Source organism: Engystomops pustulosus, chromosome 5 (genome assembly GCF_040894005.1).
Source record: "Engystomops pustulosus chromosome 5, aEngPut4.maternal, whole genome shotgun sequence".
NCBI classification, from domain to species: Eukaryota; Metazoa; Chordata; class Amphibia; order Anura; family Leptodactylidae; genus Engystomops; species Engystomops pustulosus.
This window is the reverse complement of record NC_092415.1, coordinates 9,150,764-9,165,095: the sequence shown is the minus strand read 5'-3', so window position 1 is coordinate 9,165,095 and position 14,332 is coordinate 9,150,764. Positions and strand designations below refer to the sequence as shown.

The 14,332-nt window shown below is 48.3% G+C and overlaps 1 protein-coding gene across 2 annotated transcripts in view; it reads right to left on the bottom strand.

Annotated features, from left to right (window-relative positions):
• COL22A1 (collagen type XXII alpha 1 chain) overlaps nt 1–14,332 on the bottom strand; it is a 315,022-nt gene that overhangs the window by 144,779 nt on the left and 155,911 nt on the right. For both annotated transcript variants that reach the window (XM_072151139.1, XM_072151140.1), the window contains 2 exons: nt 7,798–7,851; nt 6,342–6,395 (listed from right to left, as the gene is read on the bottom strand). In XM_072151139.1, the coding sequence (XP_072007240.1) occupies nt 6,342–6,395; nt 7,798–7,851 (108 nt within the window). The remainder of the gene's footprint in view (nt 1–6,341; nt 6,396–7,797; nt 7,852–14,332) is intronic.

The following is a 14,332-nucleotide window of genomic DNA, read 5'->3' as shown; positions in this document are numbered from 1 at the left end:
TATACAGGGGATACACTGCTCTGCTGCTGTACTATACAGAGGATACACTGCTCTGATGCTGTACTATACAGGGGATACACTGCTCTGCTGCTGTACTATACAGGAGATACACTGCTCTGCTGCTGTACTATACAGGGGATACACTGCTCTGCTGCTGTACTATACAGGGGATACACTGCTCTGCTGCTGCACTATACAGGGGATACACTGCTCTGCTGCTGTACTATACAGGGGATACACCGCTCTGCTGTACTATACAGGGGATACACCGCTCTGCTGTACTATACAGGGGATACACTGCTCTACTGCTGTACTATACAGGGGATACACTGCTCTGCTGCTGTACTATACAGGGGATACACTGCTCTGCTGCTGTACTATACAGGGGATACACTGCTCTGCTGCTGTACTATACAGGGGATCCACTGCTCTGCTGCCGTACTATACACGGGATACACTGCTCTACTGCTGTACTATACAGGAGATACACTGCTCTGCTGCTGTACTATACAGGGGATACACTGCTCTGCTGCTGTACTATACAGGGGATACACTGCTCTGCTGCTGTACTATACAGGAGATACACTGCACTGCTGCCGTACTATACAGGGGGATACACTGCTCTGCTGCTGTACTATACAGGAGATACACTGCACTGCTGCCGTACTATACAGGGGATACACTGCTCTGCTGCCGTACTATACAGGGGATACACTGCTCTGCTGCCGTACTATACAGGGGATACACTGCACTGCTGCCGTACTATACAGGGGATACACTGCTCTGCTGCTGTGCTATACAGGGGATACACTGCTCTGCTGCTGTACTATAGAGGGGATACACTGCTCTGCTGCCGTACTATACAGGGGATACACTGCTCTGCTGCTGTACTATACAGGGGATACACTGCTCTGCTGCCGTACTATACAGGGGATACACTGCTCTGCTGCCGTACTATACAGGGGATACACTGCTCTGCTGCTGTACTATACAGGGGGATACACTGCTCTGCTGCTGTACTATACAGGGGATACACTGCTCTGCTGCTGTACTATACAGGGGATACACTGCCCTGCTGCTGTACTATACAGGGGATACACTGCTCTGCTGCTGCACTATACAGGGGATACACATCTCTGCTGCTGTACTATACAGGGGGTACACTGCTCTGCTGCTGTACTATTTTTCAGGGGGATACACTGCTCTGCTGCTGTACTATACAGGGGATACACCGCTCTGCTGCTGTACTATACAGGGGATACACTGCTCCGCTGCTGTACTATACAGGGGATACACTGCTCTGCTGCTGTACTATACAGGGGATACACTGCTCTGCTGCTGTACTATACAGGGGGATACACTGCTCTGCTGCTGTACTATACAGGGGATACACTGCTCTGCTGCTGTACTATACAGGGGATACACTGCTCTGCTGCTGTACTATACAGGGGATACACTGCTCTGCTGCTGTACTACACAGGGGATCCACTGCTCTGCTGCCGTACTATACAGGGGATACACTGCTCTACTGCTGTACTATACAGGAGATACACTGCACTGCTGCTGTACTATACAGGGGATACACTGCTCTGCTGCCGTACTATACAGGGGATACACTGCTCTGCTGCCGTACTATACAGGGGATACACTGCACTGCTGCTGTACTATACAGAGGGATACACTGCTCTGCTGCTGTACTATACAGAGGGATACACTGCTCTGCTGCCGTACTATACAGGGGATACACTGCTCTGCTGCTGTACTATACAGGGGATATACTGCTCTACTGCTGTACTATACAGGGGATACACTGCTCTGCTGCTGTACTATACAGGGGATACACTGCTCTGCTGCTGTACTATACAGGGGATACACTGCTCTGCTGCCGTACTATACAGGGGATACACTGCTCTGCTGCCGTACTATACAGGGGATACACTGCTCTGCTGCTGTACTATACAGGGGGATACACTGCTCTGCTGCTGTACTATACAGGGGATACACTGCTCTGCTGCTGTACTATACAGGGGATACACTGCTCTGCTGCTGTACTATACAGGGGATACACTGCTCTGCTGCTGTACTATACAGGGGATACACTGCTCTGCTGCTGTACTATACAGGGGATACACTGCTCTGCTGCTGTACTATACAGGGGATACACTGCTCTGCTGCTGTACTATACAGGGGATACACTGCTCTGCTGCTGTACTATACAGGGGATACACTGCTCTGCTGCTGTACTATACAGGGGATACACTGCTCTGCAGCTGTACTATACAGGGGGATACACTGCTCTGCTGCCGTACTATACAGGGGATACACTGCTCTGCTGCTGCACTATACCGGGGATACACTGCTCTGCTGCTGTACTATACAGGGGATACACTGCTCTGCTGCTGTACTATACAGGGGATACACTGCTCTGCTGCTGTACTATACAGGGGATACACTGCTCTGCTGCTGTACTATACAGGGAATACACTGCTCTGCTGCTGTACTATACAGGGGGTACACTGCTCTGCTGCTGTACTATACAGGGGGATACACTGCTCTGCTGCTGTACTATACAGGGGATACACTGCTCTGCTGCTGTACTATACAGGGGATACACTGCTCTGCTGCTGTACTATACAGGGGATACACTGCTCTGCTGCTGTACTATACAGGGGATACACTGCTCTGCTGCTGTACTATACAGGGGGATACACTGCTCTGCTGCTGTACTATAGAGGGGTTACACTGCTCTGCTGCTGTACTATACAGGGGATACACTGCTCTGCTGCTGTACTATACAGGGGATACACCGCTCTGCTGCTGTACTATACAGGGGATATACTGCTCTACTGCTGTACTATACAGGGGATACACTGCTCTGCTGCTGTACTATACAGGGGATACACTGCTCTGCTGCTGTACTATACAGGGGATACACTGCTCTGCTGCTGTACTATACAGGGGATATACTGCTCTGCTGTACTATACAGGGGATACACCGCTTTGCTGCTGTACTATACAGGGGATACACTGCTCTGCTCCTGTACTATACAGGGGATACACTGCTCTGCTGCTGTACTATACAGGGGATACACTGCTCTGCTCCTGTACTATACAGGGGATACACTGCTCTGCTGCTGTACTATACAGGGGACACACTGCACTGCTGCTGTACTATACAGGGGATACATGCTCTGCTGCTGTACTATACAGGGGATACACTGCTCTGCTGTACTATACAGGGGATACACTGCTCTGCTGCTGTACTATACAGGGGATACACTGCTCTGCTGCTGTACTATACAGGGGATACACTGCTCTGCTGCTGTACTATACAGGGGATACACTGCTCTGCTGCTGTACTATACAGGGGGTACACTGCTCTACTGCTGTACTATACAGTGGATACACTGCTCTGCTGCTGTACTATACAGGGGATATACTGCTCTGCTGCTGTACTATAAAGGGGATACACTGCTCTGCTGCCGTACTATACAGGGGATACACTGCTCTGCTGCTGTACTATACAGGGGGATACACTGCTCTGCTGCCGTACTATACAGGGGATACACTGCTCTGCTGCTGTACTATACAGGGGATACACTGCTCTGCTGCCGTACTATACAGGGGATACCGTGCTCTGCTGCTGTACTATACAGGGGATACACTGCTCTGCTGCTGTACTATACAGGGGGATACACTGCTCTGCTGCCGTACTATACAGGGGATACACTGCTCTGCTGCTGTACTATACAGGGGATACACTGCTCTGCTGCCGTACTATACAGGGGATACCGTGCTCTGCTGCTGTACTATACAGGGGATACACTGCTCTACTGCTGTACTATACAGGGGATATACTGCCCTACTGCTGTACTATACAGGGGATACACTGCTCTGCTGCTGTACTATACAGGGGATACACTGCTCTGCTGCTGTACTATACAGGGGATACACTGCTCTACTGCTGTACTATACAGGGGATACACTGCTCTGCTGCTGTACTATACCGGGGATACACTGCTCTGCTGCTGTACTATACAGGGGATACACTGCTCTACTGCTGTACTATACAGGGGATATACTGCTCTACTGCTGTACTATACAGGGGATACACTGCTCTGCTGCTGTACTATACAGGGGATACACTGCTCTGCTGCTGTACTATACAGGGGATACACTGCTCTGCTGCTGTACTACACAGGGGATACACTGCTCTGCTGCTGTACTATACAGGGGATACACTGCTCTGCTGCTGTACTATACAGGGGATACACTGCTCTACTGCTGTACTATACAGGGGATACACTGCTCTGCTGCTGTACTATACAGGGGATACACTGCTCTGCTGCTGTACTATACAGGGGATATACTGCTCTACTGCTGTACTATACAGGGGATACACTGCTCTGCTGCTGTACTATACAGGGGATATACTGCTCTGCTGCTGTACTATACAGGGGATACACTGCTCTGCTGCTGTACTATACAGGGGATACACTGCTCTGCTGCTGTACTATACAGGGGATATACTGCTCTGCTGCTGTACTATACAGGGGATACACTGCTCTGCTGTTGCACTGTGTTGGTTGGATAAATGAGGGTTATGGTTATTTTTGCTTTGTGGCCAGTTTGTTGTTTAGGCTCAAAACTGCAGCAAAAACTACAAAACAAAAACTAGTGATAAGTGAGACATGTGGCCCATAGAATTGAATGGTGGTACAGGTACAGGTACAGGAGCAGCGGCGTAACTGTAGGGATAGCTGATATAGCAGCTTCTATGGGGCCCACATTGTTAGGGGGCCCAGTATCTGGGGTAATGGGTTTGCATTGGGTGTGTGTATGCAGCAAGTGCGTGTTGTGTATATACTGCATGTCTGTAAATGGTATTATATGTATGTGTGTATTTGATGTATGTTTGTAAATGATGTGTATATACTATATATTTGTGTATATGTGATGAGTATATGCTGTATGTCAGTGTATATGATGCATGTGTGTACTGTATATAGTATATCGTATTGTATGTATGTGTGTATATACTGTGTGTGATTGTAACTTACTCATGTGAATATACAAATATGTATTCTTTTTTAGGGGAAAGGGGGCCCTATTCAGAAGTCTGCTATGGGGCCCAGGTCTGCTTTGGGGAGGTCTTCTATGGGTCGCAGGTCTGCTATGGGGCCCGGTTCTGCTATGGGGCCAGGGTCTGCTATGGGGCCCAGGTTTGCTATGGGGCCCGGGACTGCTATGGGGCCCGGGACTGCTATGGGACCAGGGTCTGCTATGGGGCCAGGTCTGCTATGAGGCCCCGGTCTGCTATGAGGCCCCGGTCTGCTATGGGGCCAGGGTCTGCTATGGGGCCCTGGTCTGCTATGGGGCCCTGGTCTGCTATGGGGCCCAGGTCTGCTATGGGGTCCAGGTCTGCTATGGGCCAGGGTCTGCTATGGGGACAGGGTATGCTATGGGGCCAGGGTCTGCTATGGGGCCAGGGTCTGCTATGGGGCCCCGGTCTGCTATGGGGCCCAGGTCTGCTATGGGCCCCCTGGTCTGCTATGGGCCCCCGGTCTGCTATGGGGCCCTGGTCTGCTATGGGGCCCTGGTCTGCTATGGGGCCCTGGTCTGCTATGGGGCCCTGGTCTGCTATGGGGCCCAGGTCTGCTATGGGGCCAGGGTCTGCTATGGGTCCAGGGTCTGCTATGGGGACAGGGTCTGCTATGGGGCCAGGGTCTGCTATGGGTCCAGGGTCTGCTATGGGGAGGTCTGCTATGGGGCCCAGGTCTGCTCTGGGGCCCAGGTCTGCTATGCGGAAGTCTGTGAATGATGACCTACCCCCAGATAAATAGGTAAAAAGGCTGTGATTATTAATAGCCTTTATTCTTTCTATATTGTTTGGATGTTGCTGTATTATATCAGGACGGGATATAAGATTGATCGCTTCCCTTGGATGGCAGGAATATTGGCGCGGCACAACGCGGATGAGATGATTGCTTTATTGATTTACAAATTCATGTAAATTCTCCGCGTGGCGTCTGGTAATTCTCTGGTTCGCGTCCAGGTTGCTCCGAGTTTCTTTGCCAAATGAACTAATGATTGAGATAATTCTCATTATCCTCCAGTGTTAGAGGAGATAATTGAAAATATAAGCGATGGCTCGGGTCCTCTGCGGCTTCTATATCAGTGATACAATGTCCTGCCTGCCTGGGACTGGTGGTGATGTCATCATCTGTGATGTCATAGCTGTATTGTGATGTCACCAGGTCAAGTCATTTTTCTTATTATTTTCATTACACTCTTACAGAATAGGGTTAGTGCTAAACCTCTCCCTAAGAAAATCTACTTACCTGGAGGCCAAGAGGTCCCTCAGGTCCAACAGGTCCTGGTGGTCCCGGAGGTCCCTGAAATAGCAGGAGGTGACATGTTACACTGTTACAATTACTTGTGTTCTAGATTGTTACTTTCCCAGTATGAAAATCCAGCTGTGTAATTAATGCGTAATTAATGGCACCACTAGAGGGAGCACTTTGGTGCAGTTACTCACTTCAATACAGCTGCCAGCTGTGGGGGGGCAGTTGTATACAGATGTTTGCAAGTAGTACAATCCCCCTATTGGTGGCTCATGGTAAATGTTATGACCTTTAACATGGAGCCACACATGGTGCACATGTTCTAATACTTTACACATCGCTGCCGGTATTCAATGTATTGACCTCCATGATGTATAATGTGTGTCACCAGTCAATAAATCGGTATTAGATAATGATACAAACAATAACAGCATTTATATCTATCAAATAACACACAAATACAAGAAGGAAACAAAATGACAAAGGAATTGGTAGAGATGTCATTTCCTTTTTTACCACAAGGGGGAGCAAACGCTCAAGATCAAGACCTACTTTACAAGGGGATTTTACAAAGTTCCTATGAAACCTTTAGAAACTTTTTCGATCCCTCTTATTGGTTTAGGACAGTGATGGCGAACCTATGGCACGGGTGCCAGAGGCGGCACTCAGAGCCCTTTCTGTGGGCACCCAGGCCATCGCCCCAGCACCAGACAGGACTCAAAGAATCTTCCTGCAGTTCCAAGCAACTTAAAAGAGGCTGCTTTCAGTCATATTTTGATATTTACTTTGCTACCTGGGACTGTAGGAAGAGGGGGAATGAGTAGACAGGGCCAAATTATCTTTGGAGGACCTCCTGATGGACCACAATTTTCTCTGTACAGAGGGACACTGGAAAGAAGCTAAAATGATGAAACTTTTCCATCTTTCTACTGTGTTGCTGTCCTCAGGAGGCCAATATGATTGAAAGTTGTGGAACAGGGAGCAATAGGTTACTGCTTTAATTTTTGGTTGGCACCTCGCAATAAATAAGGAGGGTTTTGGGTTGCAGTTTGGGCACTCGGCCGCTAAAAGGTTCGCCATCACTGGCTTAGGATATCCCTCTGCTCCCTTGTGGGATGGGAATAACCCAGGGTCTATCTATACCCCCTTCCATATTTTCTGGCTATGATAAGCCAAATTTACCAGGATTGGTGGTAATAGTTAGGCAATCCCTATAATTAGAGCGGTATCAGCTCCCTGCTACACCAGTGTCAGACAAGCAACATTTCTAAATCTTAAAAACTCCTTCACTGTATCTGGGTCCCATCACATCTCCCGACCGTCCCAGAGTCAGCGGGAAAATCCCAGGTTCCAGATGTTGTGGCACTTCTTCTACCAGTCCTTTCTACCAAACCGATATGTGGGGAGTAAAGGGTTACTTATCACTTCCATATTACGTTCCTGGTTCTCTCACCTCGGGTCCTTGGATGCCATCTACACCAGGTAAACCCCCTTCTCCTTTTTCACCCTGGAAAGACAAAGTAACAAAATCAATAAAACGGTCACAGTTAATAAAAATAAGTGAAGCTGTAATGTCCCACAGGTCAGGCCCCTGCTAAATCCTGCACCAAGATACATTACTGTAACAGTCTGGAGAGGGCCAGCTCTACAGTACCAGCTTCAAGCCATAGCACCTTCACCTTTAAGGCTGGGTCATCCCTTTAAGAGCCTTCATCCCCCTTTATCTATGTCCTCTATGAGATATCCTGTAGTAATCTCAGACTGGCATTTTCATCAGGTTTCCCGACTATTTCTGATTTGCACCGCATTTAAAAGGGGTCTTTGGCGCACGCGATTGGATTGTGTCACATCGGCGCCGGCTTGCATGCGACACAAATTGGGGGGCTGGCCATCGGACAACCCGACTGATTTGGGAGAATCAGAAGGAGAGTTCTACCATCTCTAAATAGAGGCCCTTGTCTTGGTTCATTGTTTCTTTCTCCTAAGATTTCCACAGAACTTATTGCTGTTATTGGGGCTCATTTACTAAGGGTCCGAATGCCGCACTTTCGTCGGGGTTCCCCAATATTTCTGTTTTGCACCGAATTGCCCCGGGATTTTGGTGCACGCGATCGGATTTTGGCGCATCGGCATCTTGTGTTGCAAGATCAAGCACTCACATGCACTGGGAAGAAGAAGGTGAACTCCGGTGGACCTCGGCACAGCAGTGACACAGGAATGAACTCGGACACACGACCTTAGTGAATCGCACCGGACCCGAATCCATGTCGGACAACGCACTGCAGGATTGCGACGCGACTGGTTAAGTAAATCTGCCCCATTATTGTGTTGCAGATGCAGGAGAGCCGATGTGGCTTTCTGGAAATGGATCCAGTCTTCTTACATCCTCAGGATCACATCATCTCACTACAGCTAGCCAAGCGGACAGCCCTGCTTGTCCTCAGAATTGGGAACTCTGCACAGCCTGTCATCTGCTGCTAATTGTCTTCTACCTGTGGTTCTCCTAACAAAGTTATCGTGAGTTTACATCATCTCCATTATCCGTGTGAGTCCTTGGCTAAGCATCATAAGGCATCATAAGACTCCCTTTCACTTTCTGCCATGACCCGTCACCTACACCGGGAGTTCCTCAGAGGAAAGCATATAGCCATGCAGTACCCCCCTACCCTTCTTGCTTTAGTGGCTACTCCTGCCAGGGGTGGGTGAGGCCTACACTAAGGCTTTGCTACCATAACATCTGCAGCTACGGCACAACCGAGCCCGCCACTCCGTATCTAGTATACAGCGGCCCCCATATATGGAGGTTTCAAACCCCCTTAGTATGAACACTATAAGGAATTTCCACCCCTGTCGGGTCCTTAAATAGCATGGACCAATTGAGGGACTTTTAAGGGTATACTTTTGTCACGAGTTCCCCAGCGATCCTTGTCACGAATCGCTGGGTTGTGCCCAGTCCCAATTGTGACAACTTTCTTCAAGTGATGAAGGTTAGAGCTCCTCCACCTAAATTAGGGTTCATCTTCTTGGTTATCATGGAGACATTTCAGCATTGGGAGGTTTCCTGACTTGGAGGAGACCATAGATACTAACAAACCCTCAGCCGGGTCCTTGGCACATAAAGGTAGGAGGACATTTCCATCTCCTTTCTCCCGGTGACGCCTAGTAACGGTGTTCATTACAGCACTGCCATAAAGCAGATGAGGCGGTGCGCGCCATTACTGCTGTCAGATCCTTCCACCTCCTCCACAGCGAGAGAATCATTTCATGTGCAGAAAACGTACAAAGAAGAAAAAATCCCCCCGACAACTTCCGAGACGAGAGACTTTCCACTCCAATAGCTGGATTGAAATTCATTCGTCTTATCTGTTGAGCGCAGGACGTTCCGTGAAGGCGACTCGACAGAATTACGGCGGCTCTTAATTAGTAAAGATATTTCTGCCGCGGCTCAGGTGATACAAGACATTAATGAAGCCATAAAATGTAACTGTCTGGGAATTACAAAGAACAGACGGCAAGCGATACATTGTAACGCTACAGGGTGACGGCCGCCGCGCTGTAGTACACAACGCGGGGAGAGATCATTGAGGAGGATGGAGTGTTACAAGGCTACATGGGAAATATATGCTAATTAGCTCTCCTCCAGGAGGAAGAAATCCGTCTCTCTTGTGCCACCTATAGGAAGCCACCGTCATACATCACTGTCACACAACTCTGCGGCCCCAACTGTAGGGAGCAATAGACATAGGGGGTCATTTACTAAGGGACCGATTCGCGTTTTCCCGACGTGTTACCCGAATATTTCCGATTTGCGACAATTTTCCCTGTATTGCTCCGGGATTTTGGCGCACGCGATCGGATTATGGCACATCGCCGCCGGCATGCACGGGACGGAAATCGGGGGCGTGGCCGAACGAAAACCCAACAGATTCAGAAAAACCGCCGCATTAAAAAAAAAAAAATGTTGCGGGACTCGCGCTTACCTTCACCAGGTATAGGCCGGTGAATTTCAGTGCATTCCGGCGGGCCACGGGGAACTTCAGCGCAGCAGCGCCACCTGGTGGACGTCGGAGGAACTGCCTTAGTGAATCGCCGGAAGACCCGAATCCACCACAGAGAACGCGCCGCTGGATCGCGAATGGGCCGGGTAAGTAAATCTGCCCCATAGAGTTATTGGGGCTTATTTATCATTGGTTTTCCTGGGCTTTTTTGGTGTATAAAAAGTCTCAAAGTAGTCAAATGAAGGGTTTTTGAGACTTTTCACTGCTAAAAAGTCTTACGGGGCTATTTCCACCTCTTCATTAATCTGGTCTAAACCTAGAACTACTGCTAGTGCATCACCGTGCAAAGCCAGAGGCATGACTTCAGACTCATAAAAAGTCTCTAACTTTCTCCAGTCCCTGCTGGTGGATGTGCTGAGACTTTTTATGCATTTTGAGACTTTTTTGGGGACTTTTTTTTTTAAATAAATCCCAGACAGAAAATAGACCATAAGGACATTTATTAAAGGGCCAAAGCCACTTCCATGAATCTGATGGGCAGAAAAATACAAAAATAGACATAGAACTGTCCCAGGGAGCCTAATGATAAACAACCCCCATGATGTCTATGGAAAGTAAGATCAAATAAGATCGTGGGGGTCATTTACTAAGGGCCCGATTCACGTTTTCCCGACGTGTTACCCGAATATTTTTGATTTGCGCCGATTGTACCTGAATTGCCCCGGGATCGTGGCGCACGCGATCGGATTGTGGCGCATCGGCGCCGTCATGCGCACGACGGAAATCGGGGGGCGTGTCCGAACGAAAACCGAAAAAGTGTCGCTTGGGGACCGCTTACCTTCACCTGGTCCGAGGTGGTGTATTCCGGCGCGATGAGATGACTTTCAGCGCAGCAGCGCCACCTGGTGGACGGCGGAGGAACTACCTTCATAAATCCCGGCCGGACCCGAATCCTGTGCAGAGAACGCGCCGCTGGATCGCAAATGGGCGAGGTAAGTAAATCTGCCCCCTTGTGTCTGGTCTGGGGTCTGGATTATTTCAGGAGACTGATCTGTGAGTCGCAATTGTTTGATGGGTCTAATTCAGTCTGAATTATTTTACAGGTCTGGTGGGATCTGAAAACCTACTAATGGGGAATCGGACCCTAAGAGGTCCGGTGTCAGGTAATAATTACTCTCTTACTCTCTAATATAAATCTCTGGACCAAGGTCTAAATTTATATTAGGTTTTTTTAGATTTAGAGGACCAAATTCATACAAGGGACTGGTCTAGGGGGTAAATAAACTTGTGGCCACGGTCTGAATTGATTTAGAGGTTTGGTCCAAGGTGTGAATTCATTTGGAGACTGGAGCGATAGATTAAAACGAGGTCACCTGCTTGTAGAGATGAGCCAATCACTGAAGATTTAAAAAAAAAAAAAATCATTTACAGGCAGTCCCCCGAGTTACGTATAAGATAGGTTCCTTGGGTTTGTCCTTAAAGGTCTCTGCCACTAGTCCTGTCACCTCTACCTGTTGGAGCAGCTCACAAGGATCCCATCCCAGTCTTTATCTAGTTATTTCATACATTAATCATTGTAAAATCATCTATTCTTTATCATGTAAATGAGGCTGGTCACATGGTCAGAGGCAGTGATGTCACCCCTGTTACCCCTCCCCTCTCATCCCCTGCTCATGTCTGTGTGTAATGTATAGTAAAGCATGCTGCATCCTCCTAATACACAGAGACACAGACATCAGCTACACAAGTGCCTGACATGTTCTGCTATAACACGGCTGCAGCCTGGAGCTGTTGTATCTCTCCTATACACACACACAGGCTGCAGGGGGCGTGGCCACCATCAAGCACATGGAGCAGCCATTACATGGAGCAGCTGTCAGTCAAGCACCGGGGGTGTGGCTGTGCCTCCCACTCATGAATAAGCTGGACAGCTGAATATGCTAATGACTCATTGGACATCTCACAGGTCATTTGCATACAGCTTTAGGACCTCATTGCTTAGGGTTACAGGCATGTAGAGGGACAATGAAGGGATAGAGGCAATGCTCTCTAATGGGAGTTTATGAAAATATATTTACCGTAGTTTAGGGGGTTATTTTGCATGGCGGGTTCTCTTTAAGTTGAATTTGTATGTAAGTCATTACTGTATATTTTAGAATTGTAGCTCCAGACCAATTTTTTTTGTGCCAGTCACAATTGGACCAAGAATTATCAATAAATCTTCATTACAGACACTTTACAGCTGATCACTGCAGTCTGGGATTATAGTAACATTCAGAGAGGTCACAGGGGGCAGAGGGGTCCATCTTTAACTAGGGGGCGTCTGTAAGTCGAATCTCCTAAAGTAGGGGACCACCTGTATTTTAAACACATTTTTTAAAAATAAAAGGTCCTTTCTTAATTCCTTCATTTTCTATTTAAGAAAAAATCTAAATGAAAAAAATCATATAAAATGACTGGATGGAGGTTTTTTTTTTATAGCTTAGAAAACTAGAGGGGCTTTATACTGATTCCAAGGACATTCCGAAGCAAATCAGAAATTTGATTGATACCGCGTCTACAAATCATCAAGTTGATTGGCTCATCAATTGTTGGGGGTCAGACCCAGGGGCATAACTACAGGGGTAGCAGCCATAAAAGCCGCTATGGGGCCCGCAGTGTCAGGGGGCCCAGCACCAGAACTGACACACTAAAGAATAGAGGTTGTGCACCATTATATACATATTGGGGCAGATTTACTTACCCGGCCCATTCGCGATCCAGCGGTGCGTTCTCTACGCTGGATTCGGGTCCGGCTGGGATTTATTAAGGTAGTTCCCCCGACGTCCACCAGGTGGCGCTGCTGCGCTGAAAAGCATCGGAACGCACTGGAGTTCACCGGCTCGGGCTGAGTGAAGGTAAGTGCAAGCTCCGCGACAGATTTTTATTTTTTTTAATGCGGCGGTTTTTCCGAATACGTCGGGTTTTCGTTCGGCCACGCCCCCCGATTTCGGACGCGTGCATGCCGGCGCCGATGCGCCACAATCCGATCGCGTGCGCCAAAATCCCGGGGCAATTCAGGGGAAATCGGCGCAAATCGGAAATATTCAGGTTACACGTCGGGAAAACGTGAATCGGGCCCTTAGTAAATGATCCCCATTATATACACATTGTACAGCATAATATGTATATACAGTAATAGGGCACATCCTCCACAGGACACAGCACTAATCTGCAGCTCAGATAAGAAATGTCGGGGTAGAGGGAGGGGAAAGCAGAAGGACAGGACAAGGGATCTCTCATCTCTAATTCCTGCCATGTACTTACAGATATTGGCAGATATTGGGACGGATCTGTGTAAGTATAGAAACATGTATATATGGGATATGTGGGGCCCCATTCAGAAGTCTGCTATGAGGCCCTATGTATCCTCGTTACGCCCCTGGTCAGAGTAGGTAGGAAAGGAAAGGATTGCCTAACCATCCACATTGTGGTGAACTTTGGGGCCAGACCCCTAAATCTCATTATGTTATGACATATCCTATATTACCCTATAGTATTCTCAGGTGGGAAAACTCCTTTAACCCTTTACTAGTCCATTTGTTTTCCAGACGTAATTCTGAATTAATTCAGGAAGTTTTTTTTCCCCCAGTGATGTTGTGGTACACGATCGGCAAGTAAAGGCGGCAGCTGTTCAGTAACCGAATCTTTTTGTTCGATGCAAGATAAACATCCCCAAACAATTTGCCTCTTTGCCATCTTTCCCTGTTTGCCTGGAAGGGACTGGGAGCCTCGGGCAATGATCCTGCTAATCCGGCTGTCTAGATGCTAATCGATCCAGGTCCATGCTATTGAGCCTGGCCCGCTCCCTCCGCCCGGCCCTGGCACACGCGGCTGGCGGGGGCGGCATCAAGGCTTTGAATCTGTTCCAAGGAGAACAAGTAAAATGAGACGCCCCGAGGCGGCTTCACTGTGTGATGGACGGAGGAGAAAGTTCAATCACAACAAAAA